This window comes from Somniosus microcephalus, chromosome 2 (genome assembly GCF_052327205.1).
Source record: "Somniosus microcephalus isolate GS21.2 chromosome 2, FLI_Smic_1.0, whole genome shotgun sequence".
Taxonomy (NCBI): Eukaryota; Metazoa; Chordata; class Chondrichthyes; order Squaliformes; family Somniosidae; genus Somniosus; species Somniosus microcephalus.
The window spans coordinates 270659080-270684991 of record NC_140988.1 but is presented as its reverse complement, the minus strand read 5'-3'; the positions used below and the strand labels follow the sequence as shown (position 1 = coordinate 270684991).

General features: G+C 40.7%; 2 protein-coding genes across 7 annotated transcripts in view; one reads left to right on the top strand and one right to left on the bottom strand.

Annotated features, from left to right (window-relative positions):
• mtrex (Mtr4 exosome RNA helicase) overlaps positions 1-16399 on the top strand; it is a 233156-nt gene extending 216757 nt beyond the window's left edge. Inside the window, exons 25-27 of the mRNA XM_085971986.1 lie at positions 4596-4758; positions 14109-14213; positions 16061-16399. Coding sequence (XP_085828112.1) covers positions 4596-4758; positions 14109-14213; positions 16061-16113 — 321 coding nt within the window. The 3' untranslated portion in view covers positions 16114-16399. The remainder of the gene's footprint in view (positions 1-4595; positions 4759-14108; positions 14214-16060) is intronic.
• Positions 16263-25912, bottom strand: part of plpp1a (phospholipid phosphatase 1a) — a 139905-nt gene continuing 130255 nt past the window's right edge. For all 6 annotated transcript variants that reach the window (XM_085972116.1, XM_085972156.1, XM_085972127.1 and 3 more), the window contains 2 exons: positions 22571-22747; positions 16263-16799 (listed from right to left, as the gene is read on the bottom strand). In XM_085972116.1, the coding sequence (XP_085828242.1) occupies positions 16674-16799; positions 22571-22747 (303 nt within the window). In that variant the 3' untranslated portion in view covers positions 16263-16673. The remainder of the gene's footprint in view (positions 16800-22570; positions 22748-25912) is intronic.

Sequence of the window (25912 nt, the reverse complement as noted above, 5' to 3'; positions counted from 1 at the left end):
TACAATGGTGTTAGGTAGGGAATTCCAGAATATTAATCTTGTGACAATAAAGGAACAGCACTATATCTCCAAGTCTGGGTGGTATGTGACATGGAGGGGACTTTGAGAGGTGATGGTGTTCCCACAACATTGCTGTTCTTGCCCTTTTCAATGGTAGAGGTGTCGGGGCTGATTTCTGCACAACATGTCATAATTTATTTTTATTTCTCGGGATGTGGGTGTCACTGGCAAGGCTGATATTTATTGCCTGTCCCTAGTTGCCCTGAAAAGGTGGTGGTGAGCCTCCTTGCTGCATTATATTTGAATTTGTATTTGTCACTTAGTCTTGATATTCACCCCAACTCTAACTTTCTGTGGAATCAAGTTGTATTTAGGTCTCCAAGTTACCCATATGAATTTACTATGGTATCCCCTACTGTGAGGATTTTCAAAATAGTAGATGGTCACTTCTGGAGTAATGTCACTTGTATTCTTGGGGGAATAATTAAGTTTCTTCTGAGAAAACTCTCTCTTAAAGTACAGTCTAGCATTCATTAGCTGGCAAAAATCTTTAACATCTTCCTTCTTGTTTACAAATTATTTTATTAGAAGAGGGAGGATTCTACAAAAATCTATTTTTTTTAAACAGAGATTTTGATTTAAATTTGTGCTCCAAGGATTTTTCTTGCAATTAATTGGGATACTACCATTCATTTATAAGCCACAGAATAGACCTACATGCCTCATTGCTTACACAAATCAATTAATCGGGGTTACATGTCTCAACTGTCCTGTTTTAATTGGCGTAACCTGACATTAAGCAGGACCATTGAAATTCTACAGAAAACTACCTACCCAGTCCAAGCTTTCAGGATATTGCAGTTTGAGAGGTATGGTTGATATTTTTTTGCAACTGATGCTATAAACAGGGTTTATCAGGATTTTATTTTTAAGTTGAAGTTATCTAATGATCTACTTATTAAGTTTGTTTTGCCAGTACACTGGAGTGAAAGCTGCTAATTGACCCAGGATGCCAATAATTGAATTCGTTTGTGGATATGCTTTAACTATGAATAATTTTCCCAGGATTTCCTCAGGCTTGTTTTCAAAGAAGGTTCTGTGAACTAAAAGTGCAAGTTAACATAAAGTTAGTTACTGCTGCTGATAGGTGCCATATCTTTGGGTTTTTTTCTACAGATGCAACTACTTAAAAGTCTTGTCTTATTTTACTCCCCCCTTAATTCTAACACACATGTGGTGGTCTCATTTGTCAGAGATCAGTTATGAGGAAATTATAGACAGAAAAGGCTTTCGTTTGCTATCATAATCAGTGAAGTAGGGAATTGAGCTCAAGTGGTCTGAGGTTTTACTTGAACCAAGGACAGGAGTGTTTCATACGTTTACTGTATGCAGCCTTAAAGTTAAATATCTAATTCTTTGGTACTTGAATGTAATTTATTTAGGCAAAATTCAATAGTTTTGTGCTTGCTTGCTTTCTGAGTTTCATTTCATTTAATGGTGAACCTAAACACTCTTGAGGGCTAGAAATTCGGCTCCTTTGCGCCTGCCGTTAGCACCTCCGGGGGGCGCAAAGGGCTTATCGTTTAATTGGTCATTTATTTCACTGCTGTTTGTGGGACCTTGCTATGCATTAATTGGCTGCTGCATTTCCTTACATTATAACAGTGACTACGCTTCAAAAGTAATTCATTGGCCGTGAAGTGATTTGGAACGTTTTGGAGTCATGAAACGCACTAATCAAATACATCTTTCGATTTTTCTTCCATTCTACCCCTTCATCATTTTAAATACCTCTACTCGATCAACCCATAATAATCTGTTCTTATGAATTCAGCATCAATTTTTCAGTCTTTGTATTTGTATTTCCTCGTCCCTGGCAGCATTCTAGTGAATCTGTGCTGTACCATCTCTGAAGCCTCAACATCCTTCCTACAGTGTGAAGCCCAAAATTGCACGCAGTACCCCAGCTGTGGTTTTACTAGGGTTTTATATAGATTGACCATAAAGTCTCAACTTTTATATTCTATACTTCTTGCCATAAAACCCAATATTCTGTTAGCTTTTTGTTAAAGCTTGATTCACTTGAGGTGCTACTTTTAACGTCTTGTGAATTTGAACACCCAGATCTCTCTGCTATTTACTTCATCTGGCATTCTTCATTCAAATCATATATATTCCTTTTTTTTAACAAAATGTACCACCTCACACTTACTGACATTGAATATGATGTCAGCTGATAATGTCAACCTAGGTAGCTTAAGGCGCAGCCAGCAATGGTGGAGTGATTAACCACGTTATGATTAAGTGTCCTTAACTCCTACTCTTGATTTCTCCTTTCTAAACAGTTTTTAATCCAATTTGCTACTGTCTCCCTAACTCCATACCCCTTAATCTTTTACAATAGTTTCTTCTGTGGTATTTTGTCCAAGGCTTTCAGAAAGTCTATGCACTCCACATCCATTGCATTTCCCCCTATATGTGTCATCTTCTCAAAGTACTCTTATCAGGTTTGTCAAGCATCATAGAATCATAAAAATTTATGGCACAGAAGCAGGCCATTCGGCCCATCGTGCCAGCCGAGAAAGAGCTATCCAGCCTAATCCCACTTTTCAGCTCTTGGTCTGTAGCCCTGTAGGTTACGGCACTTCAAGTACATATCCAAGTATTTTTTTAATGCGATGAGGGTTTCTGCCTCTACCACCCTTTCAGGCATTGAGTTCTAGACCCCACCACCCTCTGGATGAAAAAAGTTCTCCAACTCCCCTCTAATCCTTCTTCCAGTTACTTAAAATCTCTGCCCCCTGATTATTGACCTCTCTACTAAAGGAAATAGGTCCTTCATATCCACTTTATCTAGGCCCCTGATAATTTTATACACATCAACTAAGTCTCCCTTCAGCCTATCCAATCTTTCCTCATTGCTAAAATTCTCCAGTCCTGGCATCATCCTCGTAAATCTCCTCTATACCCTCTTTAATGCAATCACATCTTTCCTGTAATGTGGTGACCAGAACTGTACGCAGTACTCTAGCTGTGACTTAACTAGAATTTTATACAGTTCAAGCATAACCTCCCTGCTCTTGTATTCTATGCCTCGGCTAATAAAGTATCCCGTATGCCTTCGTAACCATCTTATCTACCTGGCCTGCTACCTTCGGGGATCTGTGGACATGCACTCCAAGGTCCCTCTGTTCCTCTACACTTCTCGGTGTCCTACCATTTATTGTATGTTCCTGGCCTTGTTAGCCCTCCCCAAATGCATTACCTCACACTTCTCTGGATGGAATTCCATTTGCCACTTTTCTGCCCACCTGAGCAGCTCATTTATAGCTTCCTGCAGTCTACAGCTTTCTTCCTCACTATCAACCACACGGCCATTTTTTTGTATCATCTGCAAACTTTTTAATCATGTCCCCTACGTTGAAGTCTAAATGATTGATATATACCACCATCTTCCCATCTGAAATCTGTGTTGGTTTAATTTCATCTTTAATTAAAGATTCCAAAATTTTCCCTACCACAGATATTAAACTAACTGGCATGTAATTACCTGGGTTAGCTCTGTGTCTCTTTTTGAAAATGGGTATTACATTGGCCACTCGCCATTCCTCTGACACACATCCACTCTCAATAGAATATTGCTTCCCCCATTTTCCCCCAGGATCCTTGGATGTGATCCATTAAACACCAGTGTTTTATCCTCCTTTAGCTTAACTACATTCTCTAATACTTTCCTTTTATTTATTATAATATCTCCTCACAATTTTGAAGATTTGCATCCTTTCCAATATCCTGTTCCTTTGTGAACACTGAAGCGAAGTATTTTTAAGTATCCCATCAATTTCTGCTTATCCTCTACTAACTTACTATCTTCTCCTCTCAAGGCTCCCCCCTCACATTTGTTAATTTTCTTTTTGCTGGTATGTTTATAGATTATTACTATTTTTAATATTTTTTGAGATTCTCTCTAACTGCCTTCACATGGTTTTCTTATCCCTTTTTTAATCTCTCCTTATTTTCTCATTCTCATCATTTTTATCATACTCATAGGCCCCTTTTGCCCTCTGCAATTTTAGCTTGTTTCTAACCTCTTTATCTACAGCATTTTGAAATTTGAAGCAGTCTCCTTTTTGAATATATATTCTGCCACTTTGCAGTTTCCTTTAAAAAAAAATTCCCATTGTTGATGTACTTCCTGTGTACATCACCTCTCCCACCTCATTCCTCATCTTTCTAAAATCTGCCCTATACAAATCTGATGCTCTGGTTTTTGTATTAACTTTTTCCCCCTCTTTATTTGGACTTTAAACCTTATTATATTGTCATTACTCATGACATGCTCGCCCACATTGACCTCATCTACCTGCCCATGTTACACACGGACTAGATCTAGCAACAGCTCTCCCCTTACAGGCAAACAAACATACTGCTTAAGGAAGGAATCATCAACACATTTACCAATATAATTTGAGCATTAAGGAAGACCAACACCTCTTAAACATTGAGGAAGCAAATCCTGTGTGAAACTATATATGCTTGCCTCGTGGTGGTGAAAATCTGAATTAAAGTTAACTTCAGATAATGTCTGGTTTCAGGAATGTGCTAGGAGAATAGCCAAAGTGTCAGCAGAAGCCAAACTGGAAGTCGATGAGGAAATATACCTGGACTCATTTCGCCCCCATTTAATGGATGTTGTATTTACATGGGCAAATGGAGCTACTTTTGCTCAGATCTGCAAAATGACAGAGGTTTTTGAAGGTAATGATAAATATTATTTTCATGTTCCTTTGATTTTTTTTTGAGTTCAGCAATAAATTTGTCTTTAGTAGTTTACTATTGATACTGTTTCGATTTTAGAATTTGAAAAAATGTTTGCTTTTATCTATGCAAAGTCACAAGCTTAGTTACGAATATCAAGGCAATATCACAGATTGACGCTTTCAAATATTTTTACACTTGTACTTCATCCATTGGTGGCTTTCCCAATTACATTTTAGATGTATTAGCTGCCAAAATCTAGTTTAATAACTTTTATAAATAACAGTTGGTGCTTTAATCCTGGCCTCATAGAATTTTCTTTCAGCCCTTTCCCCCTTTGATAACCCAATATTTGCATGATGACAGTACTTTTCAGTTCAATTGTAGTTGTAGAATGGTTTCACTTACAAGCTGGGATAAAATTACCTTTTAATAACCTCAGAGGAAAAGAGGGCAACGTTGATTTGAGGTGGCAGAGGAATGGGTGGAAAGTGGAAAGAACAACCTGTTCTTTGCATGTGGCCATAAACAATATCTGGGTCCCTGAGGAATCATTAATTTAAAATTGTCACTAATAGTGAAGAGAAAGGTTAAGAGAAATTTCGTTACACAGCCTGGAATGCTTTGCCATAGGGAGTAATTGAGACAGAGACTTGCATATTTTAAGGGAAAAGTGGATACATATTGAAATCAAGTAATATAAAGGTCTATAGGGAGAGCGTGGAGTTAGTTTTCAGATTGCTATCAGAGAGAGCCAGCACAGGCGTGATGGGCTGATGCTTTCTTTTGTGCTCTTTAGTGCTATGGTTCATTGCTCTAGTTTGATGATGCAGTGCATTTTGTTCATTCATCCTCTTTGTATCACTTTGATAGTTTCTCATGGCCTTGTTGGTTTTTAATTGTTGAAATAGTATATTTAAACCTAATATTTAGTACAATATTTTTCTGTCAGCTGTTTTGGAATTTAATTTCTAATACCTTTCAAACCTATTTTGAGAATCAAGTTTGTGGTCTAATGTAAAACTCTGATAATTCCAATACATTGGTTCCCACGATACATAGTTGCCTATTGCCTAGCCAAGAGCATTGGCAGCTGGCCTGCTTTTAACTACCTTTCAGTACCAGTCTGTAACCAAATGACGAGGTCTGTAAAAGTAGCCCTCAATGGATCCCTGTTGATTTTTTTCCCTTCCTGCATCAAAACCTGTTACTTTTCTTCGTACCTCTCCTTGACACTGTGGCTAAGGAAAGGAAATTGTGTGGAAAGATCCCTCAAAATCATCAATAAGTTCTGTAAGATTTTGTTTTTGCATTAACATTTTCGAATTAAGATGCTTCCATAACATCCATTTTGTGAATATTTTGAAAAAACATTTTCTTCTCCCCCAGCTTCTCTGTTCTTATAAATGAGCCATCTGGCTGTGTCTCCTGTTTCTTAGACCTGCTTCACGCTATTGTTCCGGCAGGCACCAGGGGGCACACCTGGAGAGAATTCTCTCAGATTCTCCTTGTGAAGAGCTGCCTGCCTTCTTTCCATCCATTATTTACCCACAGCAGCAACTAAAATTAGGGATTGAACATGCATTCCTCCACTCTGGTGTTACATTGCACCATGTCACAGCATTGCCCTCCGTAACATCCTACTTTGTTTATTTTAAATATGAATTTCACATCAGCCTTGTGTTAATGCTTCATGCTGTAGGCTCAAATGTGAAATAGAAAGATGTATTTTTGCATTCCAAATATCAATTTTGTATAATACACATCAGCATTATATGGTTGATGTTTTCAGTTGTTAATTCAGCTGCCTCCAGTATGTGTATGTAAAGTTAATTTTCCATTTTATGTTTCACTATGGAGATAGAACTTGGATGAAACTCAGTCCTTTCACTTGGCCATTGTCTATTCAAGGCTTTTACAAAGGCACTACCCCAGAAGTCTTAAAAAAAGAGGAAGCTGGCAAGACTTTGGTTAATACTTTTAATCAAAAATCTGTACCTGATCAAAAAGGAGTGGGAATCATACAGTCTAACATTAATGGGCTAATGTTTCGCAGTACCTTAGAGAGTGCTACCAATGCTCAGTTGAAGAGCAGACAGGCTATAAGGAATAATCAAAATCAGTTAATAAGCTGTAAATCACATTTCATGAAATTACTGGAATTCTTTGAAAATATAACTCAATTTGTAGAAGGAGATTCAGTGGACATAATCTGCTTGGATTTTCAGAAGGCATTTAATAAAGTTCCTCAGATGAACCTTATAAAGAAGATTCTTCAATCATTCAAATGCTACATGCATTTGGGAAAATTACTCCATCCACAAGAAAAATCACATACTTTACACTGTCCATTAAATGTTCACACTTTTAGCAAGGGATGTCTTCCTTTTTGGTCCACCTCACCAGTCTTACTTAGACTATAATCATTCATTATCTTTTTCTTGGTGAAACAGACCCTTATCTGTGTTCCCACATCAGGATGAAGATACTTTAAGTTATAAAGTGCACGTTGGAACCCAGGGTAGTTGTCACTATTCCCTAAATTGTTTTATGCCAAGTTGGCTATTTTGTTGCTTGGTTTTGCAGTAATTATTATATTTTCTAGAAAGCTGAAGCTCAGGTGGCACAATACTATCCACTTCAGCACTTGGGGAGAACTACCAACTGCAGCTAACACCAGATCTGTCCTTCAGAAAAGCTTGGTTCCAGACACACGAATCAGTATCGGTCGACTAACTTCACTGCAGCTGAATTTTCTTCTGGCATAGTGTCCAACTTTCTTCATTAGTAATCACAAAGAGCCAAATGTTATGGGGGTGCAACTGCATACCATGCTTCCAGCACTAGCATTGGGCACAGAAGATTTACCATACTTCCTCTGCCTCATAAAACTATTTCAAAGCAATGTGGCTGGCGGTAAACATTTTGACGCAGAAGTGCAAGACAATGAAGTCAGATTACTGACAATACCACAGTAGTCTGGCACTTCAGCAATGTCTACTTAGCACTCTACTGCTGAGTGAGACAATAAGGAAGCAACTTTGCTTTCTGTTTTTATGAAGTGGGCATGGAAGGTCTGAATTTTCTTTTCTCAGGTATCTGATCCTAAATAAACTCGGCAGATATTTTTGTACCTATGGATTCTTGAGACCTCCAGATATTACTACTTAAGACTGCTCTCATATCAGCCCACAGTGTCAATGAACTTCATGTACTGACAGTGAACCCATTGTACCTGACAAAGTGCAAATATATATTATATATATATATGCATGTAATGTGTGCAGGTGTGTCTATATTTATGCTCTTAAAGGCAGATTGCCTTTCTACAACAATAGAGAAGCACAACAGTAAAGGTTTTGTACTGCTTCAGAGATTCAGATTTTACTTGAGATGGTGGCCAATTTGTTCTTTTTTATATAAAGAAAACTCATGTTGAGCATGTGGCTTCTCAACAACAAAAACAACTTGTAATTATATAGCATTTTTAACGTCCCAAGGCGCTTCACAGGAGTATTAAAAGACAAAAATGTTGACACCAAGCCACTTAAGGAGAAATTAGGGCATGTGACCAAAAGCTTGGTCAAAGAGGTAGGTTTTAAGGAGGAAAGAGGGGTAGCGAGGCGGAGAGGTTTAGGCAGGGAATTCCAGAGCTTAGGGCCGAAGCAACAGAAGGCAAGGCCACCAGTGGTTGAGCGATTATAATCAGGGATGCTCAAGAGGGCAGAATTAGAGGAGCGCAGATATCTCGGGGGCTTGTGGGGCTGGAGGAGATTACAGAGATAGGGAGGGGCGAGGCCATGGAGGGAATTGAAAATAAGGATGAGAATTTTGAAATTGAGGCGTTGCTTAACCAGGAGCCAATGTAGGTCAGTGAACACAGGGGTGATGGGTGAATGGAACCTGGTGCGAGTTAGGACACGGGCAGCCGAGTTTTGGATCACCTCAAGTTTCCGAAAGGTAGAATGTGGGAGGCCAGCCAGGAGTGCGTTACAATAGTCAAGTCTAGAGGTAACAAAGGCGTGGATGAGGGTTTCAGCAGCGGATGAGCTGAGGCAAGGGCAGTGACGGGCGATGTTAAGGAGGTGGAAATAGGCAGTATTAGTTATGCTGCGGATATGTGGTCGGTAGCTCATTTCAGGGTCAAATATGACACCAAGGTTGCAAACAGTGTGGTTCAGCCTCAGACAGATGTTAGGGAGAGGGATGGAGTCAGTGGCTAGGGAACGGAGTTTGTGGCGGGCACTGAAAACAACGGCTTCGGCCTTCCCAATATTTAATTGGAGAACATTTCTGCTCATCCAGAACTGGATGTCGGACAAGTAGTGTGAAGAGGTTGAGAGGAGTGGTAGTGAGGTAGAGCTGGGTGTCGTCTGCGTACATGTGGAAACTGACGCTGCCAGTGAGAAGCATCTATTTCTCGCAACCTTTCACGTCCTCAGCTCTTTATATGGAGATGGTTCTACTACATTCCAAAGCAGTGAAAATAATTTAGCTTCTGCTAATCATAGAATCATATCATAGAAATATACAGCACAGAAGGAGGCCTTCGACCCATCGTGTCTGTGCCGGCCTCGGAATTGTAAAATAAAATCCTATTCACAAGAAACTTCCAGCTGAGAAAAGCCTTTCATCCCACCTTAGTACACCCATCCAGAAAAATACTTCCCCCATTGCTGCATCTAATTGTTTCTTAAATGATTCCAGGATTTTGGCCTCCTGACTGGAAGTCCAATCTAAGTATTGATCATTCTTTGTGTGAAGAAGATTCTAAAGTTACCTTTTACGAGTTTGAACCTGTCTCCTGTTGTCCTACTACCACTGTTTTAATTTGAAGGCGTGTTCCATGCTTAACCTTCTCTATACCATTAATTATCTTGTATACCTCGAAGATCACCTCTCAGATGCCTCTGTTCCAGCCTGAAAAGCTCAAGAATCTTTTCTCATAACTCAGACCCCTGATAAAAAGGGTCAGCTTCGTGGCTCTTCTCTGCACAGGTTCCAGTGCTTGAATGTCTCACTTGTTTTTCAACAATCGGAACTGGACACAGTACTCAAGGTGTGGTTCAACCAGAGCACTGTACAGTTTGGCCACTGTGACATATATTGTTTTGGCCATGTAGATCATCGTTCTGTTGGCTTTGTTGATTGCTGCTCTGCATAGAATGGAGTGTTGAGTCAATTAAGACTCCTAGGTCTCTTTCAACTACATCCTTAACTATTTTAACACCAATCATGGAGTACGTGTTGCCTATTTTTCATTTTTATGTGCAATATTTTATACTTGTCTGCATTAAATTTCATCTGCCATTGCTTGGCCCACTCACATTTTATTTAGCTGATTCTGTAGTTTTGCGGCTGCCATCTTTGATTCCACTGTACTTCCTAATTTGGTATCATTGGCAAATTTAGCCAGTTTTCATTCAATTTCAGAATCTAAGTCATTTATGTAAATTAGAGTCAGTAGATCTCAACACTGGGTACTGCTCCCCCCCCCCCCACATCCCAGTTAATGTATTTTCCAAATGAGGTATGACATCGAATTAACATTAGGATTTAGTGATCAGAAGCTTAATGCATCCTAAAACGTAAGCATTGAAGTCAGAAGTTTTGCGGACAATAACAACTTGCCTTTATGTAGAGCCTTTAACGTAGTAAAACGTCCCAAGGTGCTTCACATGAGAAGTTACATAGAAACATAGAAGATAGGAGCAGGAGTGGGCCATTCGGCCCCTCGAGCCTGTTCCGCCATTTAATGAGATCATGGCTGATCATCCAAATCCAGTACCCTGTCCCTGCTTTCTCCCCATATCCCTTGATCCCTTTAGCCTTAAGAAATATATCTAACTCCTTCTTGAATATATTTAATGAATTGGCCTCAACTGCCTTGTGTGGTAGAGAATTCCACAGGTTCACCACTCTCTGGGTGAAGAAATTTACAGTTGTAAATGGTGCTTCGTTAATCAGTGCTTAAATGCTTGGATTAATAGTACATATGCAGTGAAGAGTTTGTACCGTTTACATGTAATTAAAGGTTAGAAATGAAACCTGAACAGTGCCAAAGCGCAGCGTGGCTCTGCTTTTGGAATCTGTAACAACTTCAGTTGTGTTGGGTTTCTGCCCTGTTATGATAATTCATTCCAGATGAGTTTGGGGCTTCTTGGAACCGTTGGGATTCATGGATATAAATTCACTTGCAATTGTGGCAGTTTGTTTGCAAGAGTCCTGGCAATATTACAGGTCAGCAAACAAGGACAATAGTTTATTTCACTGCAGAAGAAGCTTGTCATGCAAAAATAAAAATTATTCTAATCAACTGCCCAGTTACTACTGAAAGTAAATCTGCTGCATTTTTTGGTCACGTTTTCAAGTCTCTGTACAAATGATGCTCGGCCTTCTCAGAAAGTAACTACATTTGTACATTATGGTGGAGTCCAAATCTGTGGTTTGTGTTTTGTTGATTACACTTCCCTGAGCAACCACCGGAACTTTCTTTAATGACATATTGGCCCAGATTTTGCGGCACTTGCTCACCAATAACCTGCTTACCGATGCTCAGTTTGGGTTCCGCCAGGACTGCTCGGCTCCAGACCTCATTACAGCCTTAGTCCAAACATGGACAAAAGAGCTGAATTCTAAAGGAGCCCTAGTAAAACAAGTCAATGAGAATCGGGGGGGAAAGCTCTCCACTGGATGGAGTTATAACTAGCACAAAGGGAGATGGTTGTGTTTGCTGGAGACCAATCATCTCAGTCCCAGGACATCACTACAAGAGTTCCTCAGGGCAGTATCCTCGGTCCAGTTATCTTCAGCTGCTTCATCAATGACATTCCCTTCATCATAAGGTCAGAAGTGGCCATGTTCGCTGATGATTGCACAGTGTTCAGTTCCATTCACAGCTCCTTAGATAATGAAACAGTCCATGCCTGCATGCAACAAGACCTGGACGACATTCAGGCTTGGACTGATAAATGGCAAGTAACATTTGCACCACAAGTGCCAGGCAATGACCATCTCCAACAAGAGAGAGTCTAACCGCCACCATTCAACGGCATTACCATTGCCGAATCCCCCACCATCAACATACTGAGGGTCACCATTGACCAGAAACTTAACTGGACCAGCCACATAAATACTTTGGCTACAAGAGCAGGTCAGAGGCTGGGTATTCTGTGGCGAGTGTCTCACCTCCTGACTCCCCAAAGCCTTTCCACCATCTACAAGGCACAAGTAAGGAGTGTGATGGAATACTCTCCAGTTGCCTGGATGAGTGCAGCTTCAACAACACTCAAGAAGCTTGACACCATCCAGGACAAAGCAGCCTGTTTGACTGGCACCCCATCCGCCACCTTAAATAACATTCATACCCTCCACTGCTGGCATACTGTGGCTGCAGTGTTTACCATCTACAAGATGCACTGCAGCAACTCGCCAAGGCTTCTTCGACAGCACCTCCCAAACCCGCAACCCCTACCACCTAGAAGGACAAGGGCAGCAGGTGCATGGGAACACCATCACCTCCAAGTTACACACCATCCTGACTTGAAAATATGTCACGGTTCCTTCATCGTCGCTGGGTCAAAATCCTGGAACTCCCTCCCTAACAGCGCTATGGTAGTACCTTCACCTTACGGACTGTAGCTGTTCAAGAAGGCGGCTCACCTTCTCGAAGGCAATTAGGGATGAGCAATAAATGCTTGCCAAAATTCTCCAACAGAAAATCTAAATCTCGCTGTCATCAAAAAGCAGGCATTACCTTCTTGCAACAAACGCACCTACTATGCAGTCTAATTGTTGGGACTTCTTATAGTTCCAGTTTGAAGTTTTAAAGCCAACATTGAAAGGAATGGAGCAATCTATGCAACATCACCTTCACCTTATGTCTCCCCCTCTGCTAATCCTGATCAACACTTTTAGCACTTCACAGCTGGCCTTCTCCAAAATTCTCCATCCTGGCCTCCCCACATTCACAAACCACAATTCATCCAGAATACCCAGCCTGTGCACTCGCAACGAGACCCACATCCCCATCACCCCTGTTTTCACCAAGTTCCATTGACTTCCCTTGTCCTCGAGTCAACTTTAAGGTTCTTTTCCTCGCCTTCAAATCCCTTCATGGCTTCAGTCCTTCCTATCTCCTCCAGCCCTATGGCCGTGTTTGCAATGTCTAGTGCTCCCAACACCAGGCTGCTACTCATTTTCTGCTTCTCCATGAATGACTACTCCCTCTGCCATATGCTTCTGGACCTCCCTCCCTCAGCAGCTCAATCATGCCGCTTTCCCTCCCTGACTTCAAAAATTTCCATAAGACCCTTTTTGATTATGCATTTGTCCCATGCTCAACTTTTCCGCTTCCTCATCTCCTCCTGGATAGTTACCTTTCTGTAAACATCCTGAGGCATTTCTGTACAATGAGTGCTATAAAACTGTAGTTTTTTTTGTTATCTGGGGCTCAAATAGCTCTGTCCACAGTTAACATCACTGGAGTGACTCTTGAGGGACAGACGTGAAAAATGGGTCTCCATTAGGTAGCAAATTTTGAGAGACTATTGTTTTAAAGGTAAAATATATTGATAATACTTTCATCCACACATGGGGAGATGGAGTATCTTGAACAGAAAAAAAAATTCTAGTACTTAACCTTTTAATGACATCTAAGCATAATAACTAACCAATTAACCGCCAGTCAAAATTCTGCCCCCAGTACATGTTGCTGGAATCCTAATGCACCATTACATATATCAACATGGAAACTTTCTGATATCCGGCACTGACGGGACCGAGCTGGTGCCGTACCATCAAAAGCGCCGGACATACCAGCGTTAATGTTGAGAGATACGGAACTGAAAAGCTCCGTGTGAATCAACAAACCCTAACAGCTTCAAAACAGTCGGCTGCAGCTGCAAGCGTCTCTAGCTGAAGCTGTTGCTATAGCTACAGACCTTGCAGTGCCTGACTGGGGGGGAAAAAAGCAACGAGAACTAAAAAAAACTTATAGAAAACGGCTCCTGATTTTTGCCGTTAGATCGAGTATTCTGGACATATAACCTCCGGATAAACCAAAGTCTCCTGTAATATCATCTTTTTGATATATACATCGACTTTTATGTAACACTGAGCTATTTGCTCTGCAATGTTTTGTATGGATATTTGCACCAGCTTGTTCTATGGAGCAAAAATTGCAAAATTAAAAGTTAAAGAGAACGAAGGTAACTAAGCTACATTGAGACAATGGGTTGTTTCATTGTAGCTAACCAGAACTTCAACCAAATTAACATTGTCCATACTTGCTGGAAAAATTCTCTTTTCTGCCGAAGTAACATACCTCATTTTTTTAAATTTTAAAACAGGGAGCATAATTCGTTGTATGAGACGATTGGAAGAACTCCTACGACAGATGTGTCAAGCAGCAAAGGCTATAGGAAACACCGAGCTGGAAAACAAATTTGCCGAAGGTTTGTGTTTAAATAACTGTATTACAATAAAGAAGGGTCTTATAGCCAAGTTTTAAATACGTTTTCTTTTTTGTTCTGCAATCATACATTGCAGTAATGTCATTCACATTGAAACATGTCTCAGCATGTTCATGGTTATTATATTTACCTTCTGTATAAAAGTGGCGATCCTTCAAAGAAAAAGTTACCCCCTCTCCTGAGGTTCAGCTTATTAACATAACTTGAGATGTAAGTTTGGACGGATCTAAAGAGCAGACGAATGGTGGGAGAGGAAAATTCCATCCAAGTGAAATTCCGTGGGTTGGGAATTTCACAATAAGGGGATAAACATTCTGAAAGCCTTTGAAAAGTGTCAAAAGACATATCAACTATTAGCAGTCATGCCAAGGCTGAAGGAGCAGGGGACTGAGACAGGTAAACATGAAGGAAAGGGAAACCCAAGGTGCCAGCCTCAGTCTGCAGGTAAGTGAAAATGCAGTCAATCACCCAACTCTCAGTTTCATTGCTGAAGTCAAGGAAGTGCTGCATGAAGTGGTTGGAAGGAGCTTTGCCGTCTCGATAAGTCAACATTGCAGCATGCAAGCTTGGAGATTGAACCAAGATTCAGGCCATGGCTGACCATTACTGTTAATGAATGTTCCAGCCTTCTGCTGCACAGTAGCTGCAGATGTCTGGCAGCAGATACTGATTTGGACCTTGAAAAGGCAGTTCGCCATTCTCATTACCAGATTGGAATGCCAGGCCCTGTAGAAATGTGTTTGGCTGCACCAAAAATGGCACCAGTCAGAACACCCTGGCTTCATCCAGTTATTTTAGGTGCCATAAGAGTAATGATGCTTTGATATAAAAATAGAAAATGCTGGAAATGCTCAGCAGGTCAGGCAGCATCTGTGGAGAGAGAAACAGAGTTAACGTTTCAGGTCGATGACCCTTCGTCAGAACTGTTCTGACAAAAGGTCATCGACCTGAAACGTTAACTCTGTTTCTCGCTCCACAGATGCTGCCTCACCTGCTGAGTATTTCCAGCATTTTCTGTTGTTATTTCAGATTTTCAGCATCCGCAGTATTTTGCTTTTGTATGATGCTTTGGTGTTGTGTGATGAGAGAGTCACACTTTATTAATATCTCTCTTGATAATTTGCATTATAATGTTTTAGCCATAGACCATTATACTAAGTTTATAGCTCCCCAATCACTTGGGGGAATTAGTAATAAGCCAAAAAGATCAGAAAGTTTCAGATTTGATTCTCCGTTTGTGCTGGGTTAACTGATCTCTGCACTTGGGATGCCACAGTTAGTTTTGTCAGAATCCTTGAGCTGAGGGTAAAATAAACTGGTGCTCCTCTTCCTAATTACTATTTACTGACGCATAGTGGAAAGATGTTGTGCAAGGACAGGATTGGTTCAGGTGGTGAGGTCCTCCAAGGTCGAATAGCCTGACGCTTGCTGTTTAGTCTGACACATTATGAATGACTAAAGTACCAATGGCTGCCATGCCAGCACCCAATGAATCATAACCCAGCATAAGTCAGGCATTACAGGAGAGAATAGGATATATAACATTAGGAGATGGGGAGAAAAGTAAGTTCCTAGTTCTGAGCTGAGGCAAGAACTGAGGTGCCCTATTACAGGGAAGAGCTGTTATCTATTGCTTGATCTTGCATACTTCCCACCATGAACCAACACTTGGGAAGGTCTACCTCCTTATCTGTTGGTTGGCATCAGCAGCAAAGCAAATAAAGGTGAATATGAAAAAAGACAACTGCTGAGAACTCAGTAATTCTTCTCAAACCAGAAGGTTACACTTTTTAAAAATAATTTAATACAAGATTATCCTTTATTTTCAGGCATAACCAAGATCAAAAGAGATATTGTATTTGCTGCAAGTCTTTACTTATAATTTTGAAGCAGCACAAATGCCATCTACTTTCTGGCTGAAATCAAACATTCAACACAAGTTTTGAAATATTCAGCAACGTTGAGGCAGAAGATTTTCATGGAGATACTTCTTTGGTTGAGGAATAAACAGTCAACAGATGAGCATTGCCAGACTTTTGTATAATTTTTTATTTTCCATTGAATTTATGTATCGTGGAACTTGAGCACCATCAAGCAAGCTTCCAACAGCTGAAACTGTACATAAAAAACTTCACCATGTTATTTTAATAAACATTTTACATTTTGGACTAATGTATGACTTTCACATCATTTTAATGATAAAAGTTTTTTATAAGAGAAGGTAACAGTACAAATTAAAAAAATTGTAATTATAAACAAAATGTAATTGCTGTTATTTAGGTATTTTAATATATACAAAGTGAAGTGGATTCAAAGGGTATAACAGCAGGTGCTTATCCATATAGGCGGTTAGCTACTTGAGTGACTAGGTATTTATCATGGAAATATGTTTTAGTAGTTATATAATCAGACAGATTTACATTCACTAATGCCCGCGACCTTTTATTGCTCATGATTCCTGCCACAATGGTTTCCATGTGTCTCATGTAGAGTTGTATGTGAATTTTCCTCATCTTTTGGTGAAATTCTGGACACTCTCTCTTTGAAAAAGTCTGACACAAACATCACCTGATAAAAAAGGATGTACTATTAGACTAATATTTGCAGCCAGTTTATACCTGATTGTTGCACAGGGGGCAGGGAGAAGCAGGAGGATTGGATGATTGTGATCAAATTCCCATTCAAATTGCCTTTCCATTCTCTTTACATCAATAATTTGCTATCTTAGGTAAAATGCAATCTGGGAATGCCTCCAGGGAGGGGATTGTAATACATCTTTTCAAATGTTACACTTTGGAAGAAAAGTCAAAGTATTGGAATAAGATTAAAATTCAATAGTAGCAGTACAGAAGCTCTTCCTGGAAAATTAAACCATTTTAAACAGTATGCCTATGGTTTTTTGGTATAACTTTTCATTTGCTCTGAATTTATTTCAGGTCACAGGATTAGTAAACTTCATGGTTCATTCTCTTCAAAGCCTCTCCTCCATTGTCCAGCTAAGTGGGACTGCCCTCACTTGGTTCCACACTCGCCTAACAAACTGTAACAAAGCATCTTCAGCAATGGCTTCTCTCCCAGCCCTGCATCGTTACCTCAGGAGTGCTCTCGAGGATCTAAATGCTGCCCCTAGTGAAATCATCCAAAGACATGGGATCAGCTTGTACATGTATGCTGACAACACCCAGCTCTGTCTCCACCACCTCTCAGTCCTGTGCCTCTGCTGTCAGATTGCTTGTCCGACATCCAATCTTGGATGAGCCACAATTTTTTGCTAGTTCAGGAAGACCAAAACCATTGGACTGGATTTTGCAGTCAGCAGTGAACTAACCCCACCAGCCATTCATTACACTTATGCTTGCCCACAGACTTTCTGTGGTAATTTGCACTGGAACTTGCTGTGATTAGATAGCCATTTTGGTTCAGCTCCCTCTACTGGGAATCTGGGAACTGGGTGAACAGGGAAAGAAACTGTATCTCCTTACCCAATCAGATTGCAGAATTGTTACTGAGCAGTGCAGACTCTGAACCAGAAATTGTAAGTTCGAATATTTAATTAAATGCCAACTCGTGTACAGAAAGCAAAAGAGAGAAAAAAACGATTGGATTGAGAGAGATAAAAGGGACAAAAAGAAAGTTTCAAAAATATTTTTTTTTTTCAAAATCTCCCAACAATAATTAAAATCTGAAGGAATGAGACTCCACTCTTATAAAAGTTAATTTTCAGTGCCAGAGAATTAGCAGTAATTAAGACTTATCACAGCATTAACATTATTTACACTGGAATGGACAAGCCATCAATTTTTCTAGTGAGTTTAGTCTGCATCAACCATGTAAGGACAGCAACTTCACACTGTTCTATGTGTTTCAATGTCGAGTCTCTCAGTGAGATACTGTTATACTGAAGCTTCTGGAGGAGCAGGGCCATTTCAGACAGCAATTTCTGATTGAGTAGAGTGGGCCTATACTCTGGAGTTTAGAAGAATGAAAGGTGATCTCATTGTAACATAAGATTCATAGGGAGATTGACAGGGTAGGTGCTGAGAGGTTGTTTCCCCTGGCTGCAGAGTCTAGAACTACGGAGCATAGTCTCAGGATAAGGGGTCGGCCATTTAAGACTGAGATGAGGAGGAATTACTTCACTCGGAGGGTTGTGAAAATTTTAAATTCTCTACCCCAAAAGGCTGTGGATCCTGAACCATTGAGTATATTCAAGGCTAAGATCAATAGATTTTTGGACTCTAGGGGAATTGAGGGATATGGGGATTGGGCGGGAAAGTGAAGATGAGGTTGAAGATCGGCCATGATCTTATTAAATGGCGAAGCCAGTTCGAGGGGGCTGTATGGCCTAGTCCTGCTCCTAATTCTTATGTTCTTGATTTCCACGTTTAACTGCGCATGTGCGGTCGCCGGAAGTTGCTGTCCGATTTACTTTAATAACAGTGAGCACTGTTAGCCTCACCGTTATTTCCACCGCAAAATCAGGGCCATTGTCTTGGGGCCTGCTACAAACTCTGTACTATTGCCACCAATTTCATACACTAGCCACTATCTCAGGTTGAACTTTGGCATCTTATTCCAGCCCGAGCTGAGCTTCAGATTCCATATCCTCTCCATCACAAACACCACCTCTATAATGTCACTTTCCTCTCCACTAGAGGGTGCAGAATTCTTAAAGTGCATCCAGGAGAGCTTTTTGAGCCAGCATGTAGAAAGTCCTACAAGAGAGGGGGCGGTACTGGACCTAATTCTAGGGAATGTGGCCGGGCAAGTGGTAGATGTGTTAGTAGGTGGGCACTTTGGTGACAGTGACCATAATTCGGTGAGATTTAAGGTAGTCATGGAAAAGGACAAGGATGGACCGGAAATAAAGGTTCTAAATTGGGGGAAGGCCGATTTTAATATGATAAGGCAGGATCTGGCCAATGTGGACTGGGATCAGCTACTTGAAGGAAAATCCACATCGGAGCAATGGGAGTCTTTCAGAAAGGAAATTGAGAGAGTACAATGGCAACATGTTCCCATAAAGGTCAAGGGTGGGACCAACAAGCCCAGGGAACCTTGGATGTCAAGAGATATACGAGAATGGATTAGGAAAAAAGGGGCTTTTGGCAGATACAAAGGACTAAATACAGAGGAAGCCCTAGAGGAGTATAAAAAGTGCAGGGGGATACTTAAAAAAGAAATTAGGAGAGCGAGGAGGGGCCATGAAATAACACTGGCGAGCAATATAAAGGAAAATCCTACGGTGTTTTATAAGTATATTAAGGGCAAGAAGATAACTAGGGAAAGAGTAGGGCCCATTAGGGACCAAAGCAGCAAGCTGTGTGTAGAGCCAGAAGATGTAGGTGGGGTTTTAAATGAATTTTTTGCATCTGTGTTCACTATGGAGAAGGACGATGTGGACATAGAAATCGGGCAGGGGGACTGTGATATACTTGAACATATTAGCATCGAGAGGGAGGAGGTACTAGCGGTTTTAGCAGGCTTAAAAGTGGATAAATCCCCAGGCCCGGACGAGATGTATCCCAGGCTACTATGTGAGGCAAAGGAGGAGATTGCAGGGGCTCTGACACAAATTTTCAGAACCTCTCTGGCCACAGGGGATGTGCCAGAGGACTGGAGAACAGCTAACGTAGTACCATTATTCAAGAAGGGTAGTAGGGATAAACCACGGAATTTACAGGCCAGTGAGCCTAACATCAGTGGTAGGGAAATTATTGGAAAAAATTCTGAGAGACAGAATTAGTCTCCACTTGGAGAGGCAAGGATTAATTAGGGATAGCCAGCATAGCTTTGTCAAGGGAAGATCATGTCTGACCAATTTGATTGAATTTTTCAAGGGCGTGACTAGGTGTGTGGATGAGGGTAGTGCAGTGGATGTGGTTTACATGGATTTCAGTAAGGCTTTTGATAAAATCCTGCATAGGAGACTGGTCAGGAAGGTAAGAGCCCATGGGATCCAGGGTGCCTTGGCACATTGGATCCAAAACTGGCTTAGTGGCAGAAGGCAGAGGGTGATGGTGAAAGGTTGTTTTTGTGACTGGAAGCCTGTGTCCAGTGTACCGCAGGGATCGGTGCTGGGTCCCTTGCTGTTTGTGGTCTACATTAATGATTTGGATGTGAATGTAAAAGGTATGATCAGTAAGTTTGCAGATGACACGAAAATTGGTGGGGTGGTAAATAGCGAGGAGGGAAGCCTCAGGCTACAGGACGATATAGATGGGTTGGTCAGATGGGCGGAACAGTGGCAAATGGAATTTAACCCTGAAAAGTGTGAGGTGATGCATTTTGGACGGACTAACAAGGCAAGGGAATACACAATGAATGGTAAGCCCCTAGGAAAGACAGAGGATCAGAGGGACCTTGGTGTGCATGTACATAGATCCCTGAAGGCAGCAGAACAGGTGGATAAGGTGGTTAAAAAGGCATATGGGATACATGCCTTCATTAGCCGAGGCATAGAATATAAGAGCAGGGTTATGATGGAGCTGTACAAAACGCTGGTAAGGCCACAGCTGGAGTACTGTGTGCAGTTCTGGTCGCCACACTATAGGAAGGATGTGATTGCTTTGGAGAGGGTGCAGAGGAGATTTACCAGGATGTTACCTGGGCTGGAGCGCTTCAGCTATGAAGAAAGACTGGACAGGCTGGAGTTGTTTTCCTTGGAGCAGAGAAAGCTGAGGGGGGACCTGATTGAGGTGTACAAAATTATGAGGGGCATAGATAGGGTAGATAGGAACTTTTCCCCTTAGTAGAGGGGTAAATAACAAGGGGGCATAGATTCAAGGTAAGGGGCAGGAGGTTTAGAGGGGATTTGAGGAAAAACTTTTTCACCCAGAGGGTAGTTGGAATCTGGAACTCACTGCCTGAAAGGGTGGTAGAGGCAGGAACCCTCACAACATTCAAGAAGCATTTGGATGAGCACTTGAAATGCCATAGCATACAAGGCTATGGACCAAATGCTGGAAAATGGGATTAGATTAGACAGGGCTTGATGGCCGGCGCGGACGCGATGGGCCGAAGGGCCTCTTTCTGTGCTGTATAACTCTATGGCACTGTCATTCACCTCCCCGCCTGCCTCAGCCCATCTGCTGCTGAAACTCTCATCCATGCGTTTACCACCTCCAGATTCAACTATTTCAGTTCTCACCTGGCCATTTAAAGGTGTTGTCAGAATATTACTGAGTCAATGCTTAGGTAGGGATTAAGTGATTTATTATATTTTTTCTATCCTCTTTGATGCACAATCCTACTTTTTGTGGCTAAATAATGGAAGGTAAGGAGTCATACTTTTACCATATGTAAATGGTAATCTCATTATAAGTCTGTTCATCTATGTGGTAAATTAATTTTCCAGTGGACTTACATCCCACATGCTTTTTATATCAATTTTTATTTGTTTATTTGGAATTTTTCCAGTTTTGGATGCTCCATCTGCATTGAAAGAAGTCAGGTCAATGAATCATCAGGATAATGCTTGGAATGAAGGGATGCTATTATGAGAAACTGGGTGAACTTGAGTTCTATTTCCTGAAAATGAGTTGAAGGAATGATTTAATTGAGAAGTTTAAAATAATGAAGAGTTAACAACCTAGATAGGGAGTGACTCTTCCTTCTAATAGGGGTATCCAGACCAACAAGACTTAATTTTAGAATTTGAGCTAAGCTGGTGAAAACTGAATCCAGAAAAAAAAATTCTTCAAAGGGTTGTGAGAATGTGAAATACATGGACCCACACCAAATTCACTTCGTGTTTAATAGGGAGATTGATACTTATTTGGAAGTAAAGGTATTAAGGGATATTGAGAATAGTCAGGGAAACATGACTTAAAAAGTAAAGCTGTCTTGGCAAACAAAAATGTTGAGTAGGCTCGAGACTAAATGTTCTTTTGTGTGTAAATTGTAGCATTTCAGCAAATAGTATATAAGCCAATATTTGAAGCAGTAAATAATTACTTGTTAGCATTGTGGATGAATGTACCTGATAATGGTCACGTGTGCCTTGTGGTTGAAGCCAAGTTGATATTTACAAATGTGTTTAGGTGCATGATGTAAATTTTACTGGCTAAAAGTTTGATTTTTCTGTAAGCTATCTATTCACTTGAAAGTTAATTCTGCAAAAAAAAAGTTCACTAGTTCCACATATATGGTTCTGATGAAGGGTCATCAACCTGAAACTTTAACTCTGTTTCTCTCTCCAAGATGCTGCCTGACCTGCTGAGTGTTTCTAGCATTTTGTGTTTTTATTTCAGATTTTCAGCATCCACAGTATTTTGCTTTAATGATAAGATGTGTTCAATGATGACAAAGGAGTAAATGAAGAACTTGTTTCTACTTACAACTAGTATGGCTACAATAGCTCCCTCGATGAGTCCAGTCAACACATCACTCCAGTGGTGTTTGTAATCAGACACACGTGAAAGACCCACATAAATTGAAGATGCAATTAAGCCAAACTGAAGTGTTGGACGCAGCAGTCTGGACCAATCACCTACCATTCGTGCCTGTAGGTAAAGCTGTTGAAAAATGCAAATTCATATTAAATTCTTGAATGTGTTTCTTTAGGTAGTTAACAACATGAAGTTTTTTGACAACAGAAACCATTCTTCCTTTTGGTAAAAGAACAACTGTCAATTGTTCATTCAGAAACTATCTTTCTAGTGTTCCAAAGTGTGTGGTGAAGTTCAGTTTGGAATTTTCCATTTCTACTCATTATAAATTTGATTCATTCTTAAGCATTACTGCTATTTTCATGGTTCTCAAAGGTCCTGTTCTCACCAGTAAAAATAAAAGATCTTTGGGAAAAATTCCTTTATTTTAAAGCCCAAGCCCAGCAATACATAGGATTAACATCTGCAAAATAATTGTGTGACTCAGTTGATTTTTCACTGATGAAGTAAACTTTCATGACTCGTTTGTGGGTTCTGGATTATGCACATAGTTAAAAGGAACACAAAGTTACTGTTGGAGCATTTTGTGCGTACCTCTTAGTGAAAGTGTGAACAATCTCACCGTTCTGTAATTTATCTACAACTGGGGTTGTTACAGGCTCAAGTATTTAAAAAAAAGAAAGACTTGCATTTACATAGTGCCTTTCACATCCACTGGACGTCCCAAAGCACTTTACAGCCAATGACGTGCTTTTGAAACGTCGTCACTGTTGTAATGTAGGTAACGCAGCAGCCAATTTGTGCACAGCAAGCTCCCACAAACAGCAATGTGATAACGACCAGATAATCTGTTTTTGTTATGTTGATTGAGGGATAAATATTGGCCAGGGCACCAGGGATAACTCTCCTGCTCTTCTTCGAAATAGTGCCATGGGATCTTTTACGTCCACCTGAGAGAACAGACGGGGCCTCGTAACGTCTCATCCGAAAGATGGCACCTCTGACAGTGCAGCACTCCCTCAGTACTGCACTCGAGTGTCAGCCTAGATTTTTGTGCTCTAGTCTCTGGAGTGGGACTTGAACCCACAAACTTCTCACTCAGAGGTGAGCGTGCTACCCACTGAGCCACAGCTGACACAAATAATAGCCATTATCTGAGGGTTCTGGAGGTTTTTCAGGAACTAGGTTCCTTATGGTATCAAAAGAGATTGCTCATTTATATTCTCTACATTAAATTTTACATTTGTTCTCCAAGACCTAAACCCCAGAGGATCCCTGAAGGCTTATATGATAAATTGTCTGTACAATTAAAAACATCAATGAAGGCTTTCCCAGTGGCTCAGTAGATAAGAATGTATTGTCTTTCTGCCCTTCCCCCACCCATACATTTTCTCCCCTTCTATCCTGAAGGCTCATGCTGTAGGGTATGGTTCAATTGTGCAAGAAACTTTCTAACATCTTGCTCATGGACAGCAAGCTCTTCGGTCATAGGAACATCACATTCAAACCCAGTTCTAACTTCAACCGATGTCCACACACATGGGCTTATTGGCAGACGTCACTGGTTAGCAACAGGTGGTGAACTAAATTTTTCGCCCAATTCAGCACAGACCTGGCATTGAACCAGGAACTTTCCTGGTCTTTGTGCCTCAGTTACACACCAGACAGTACATCTACCCACTTAGCAATCACAGAAGCTTTTTTAGTCTTTAATGATGAGTGTTCGTTTAGGGCACATCACAGCAAAGGAATCTTACTCACAGTTTGACTACAATTCCACTGGAATATTGGAAGTGGAAACTCTCTGTACCTGATGCTATTACACCAAACTGTAACGTGCAGTTCAGGTTCAAAACTCCACATTACTAAAATGTCTTTTTGTCATAACGTCAAAACAAGCAGGGAAGTCAAGCTATTCACTCTCCATTCACATGGGGAAATGTGAATGCTCCCACTTAAATAAAAACAGATTCAGGAACTCCTGTCAACTTTCAAAAACGTTTCTCACAGCACTGATTCAGAATATTGGACACAGGAATTTGTTTCTGAATAAACTAAATTGAAATTTATAATTTTTAAAGGAAGCTTGAATTGCTTTCAAATCATCGCTGTTTTATTTATTTTTTATTCGTTTATGCGATGTGGGCGTTGCTGGCAAGGCCAGCATTTATTGCCCATCCCTAATATGAATATTGGTCAATATTCTGAAAAAAACATTAAGTATACAAATTGTTATCAGAATTATTATCCCTAACATCTGTCTGAGGCTGAACCACACTGTTTGCAACCTTGGTGTAATATTTGACCCAAAAATGAGCTTCCAACCACATATCTGCGGCATAACTAAGACCGCCTATTTCCACCTCCGTAACATCGTCTGTCTCCACCCCTGCCTCAGCTCATCCATGACTTTGTTACCTCTAGACTTGACTATTCCAATGCACTCCTGGCTGGCCTCCCACGTTCTACCCTACGTAAACTTGAGGTCATCCAAAATTTGGCTGCCTGTGTCCTAACTCGCACCAAGTCCCGTTCACCCATCACCCCTGTGCTCGCTGACCTACATTGGCTCCTGGTTAAGCAACGACTCGATTTCAAAATTCTCATTCTTGTTTTCAAATCCCTCCATGGCCTCGCCCCTCCCTATCTTTGTAACCTCCTTCAGCCCCACAACCACCCCCCCACCCCCCCGAGATATCTGCGCTCCTCTAATTCTGCCCTCTTGAGCATCCCTGATTATAATCGCTCAACCACTGGTGGCCGTGCCTTCTGTTGACTAGGCCCTAAGCTCTGGAATTCCCTCCCTAAACCTCTCCATCTCTCTACCTCTCTTTCCTCCTTTAAGACGCTCCTTAAAACCTACCTCTTTGACCAAGCTTTTGGTCATCTGTCCTAATTTCTCCTTAGGTGGCTTGGTGTCAAAATTTTTGTCTTATAATACTCCTGTGCAGCGCCTTGGGATGTTTTACTACGTTAAAGGCACCATATAAATATAAGTTGTTGTTGTTATTCTTGCTTTACTTTAAGCAAAGAGCACTTTGAGGAAAAAGCAAAATTAAATTAATATCTTGAGATGGAGCTGCATTAAGAAGGTTACATGCCCTTCATTATACCCTCATCCATTTTCTAAAATGTATTTCTTTTTGGTTTGTGGTATAGCCTGATTTATTAACTATCAAAAGTCAAACAGATGTCATCCCTTTTTCAGCTTCTACCGTGTTATGTACAAAATTAATGGTGCGTTGACTGTTTTTAAGGGGAGGGATGATTATCTACGCTTTTGATCTACAA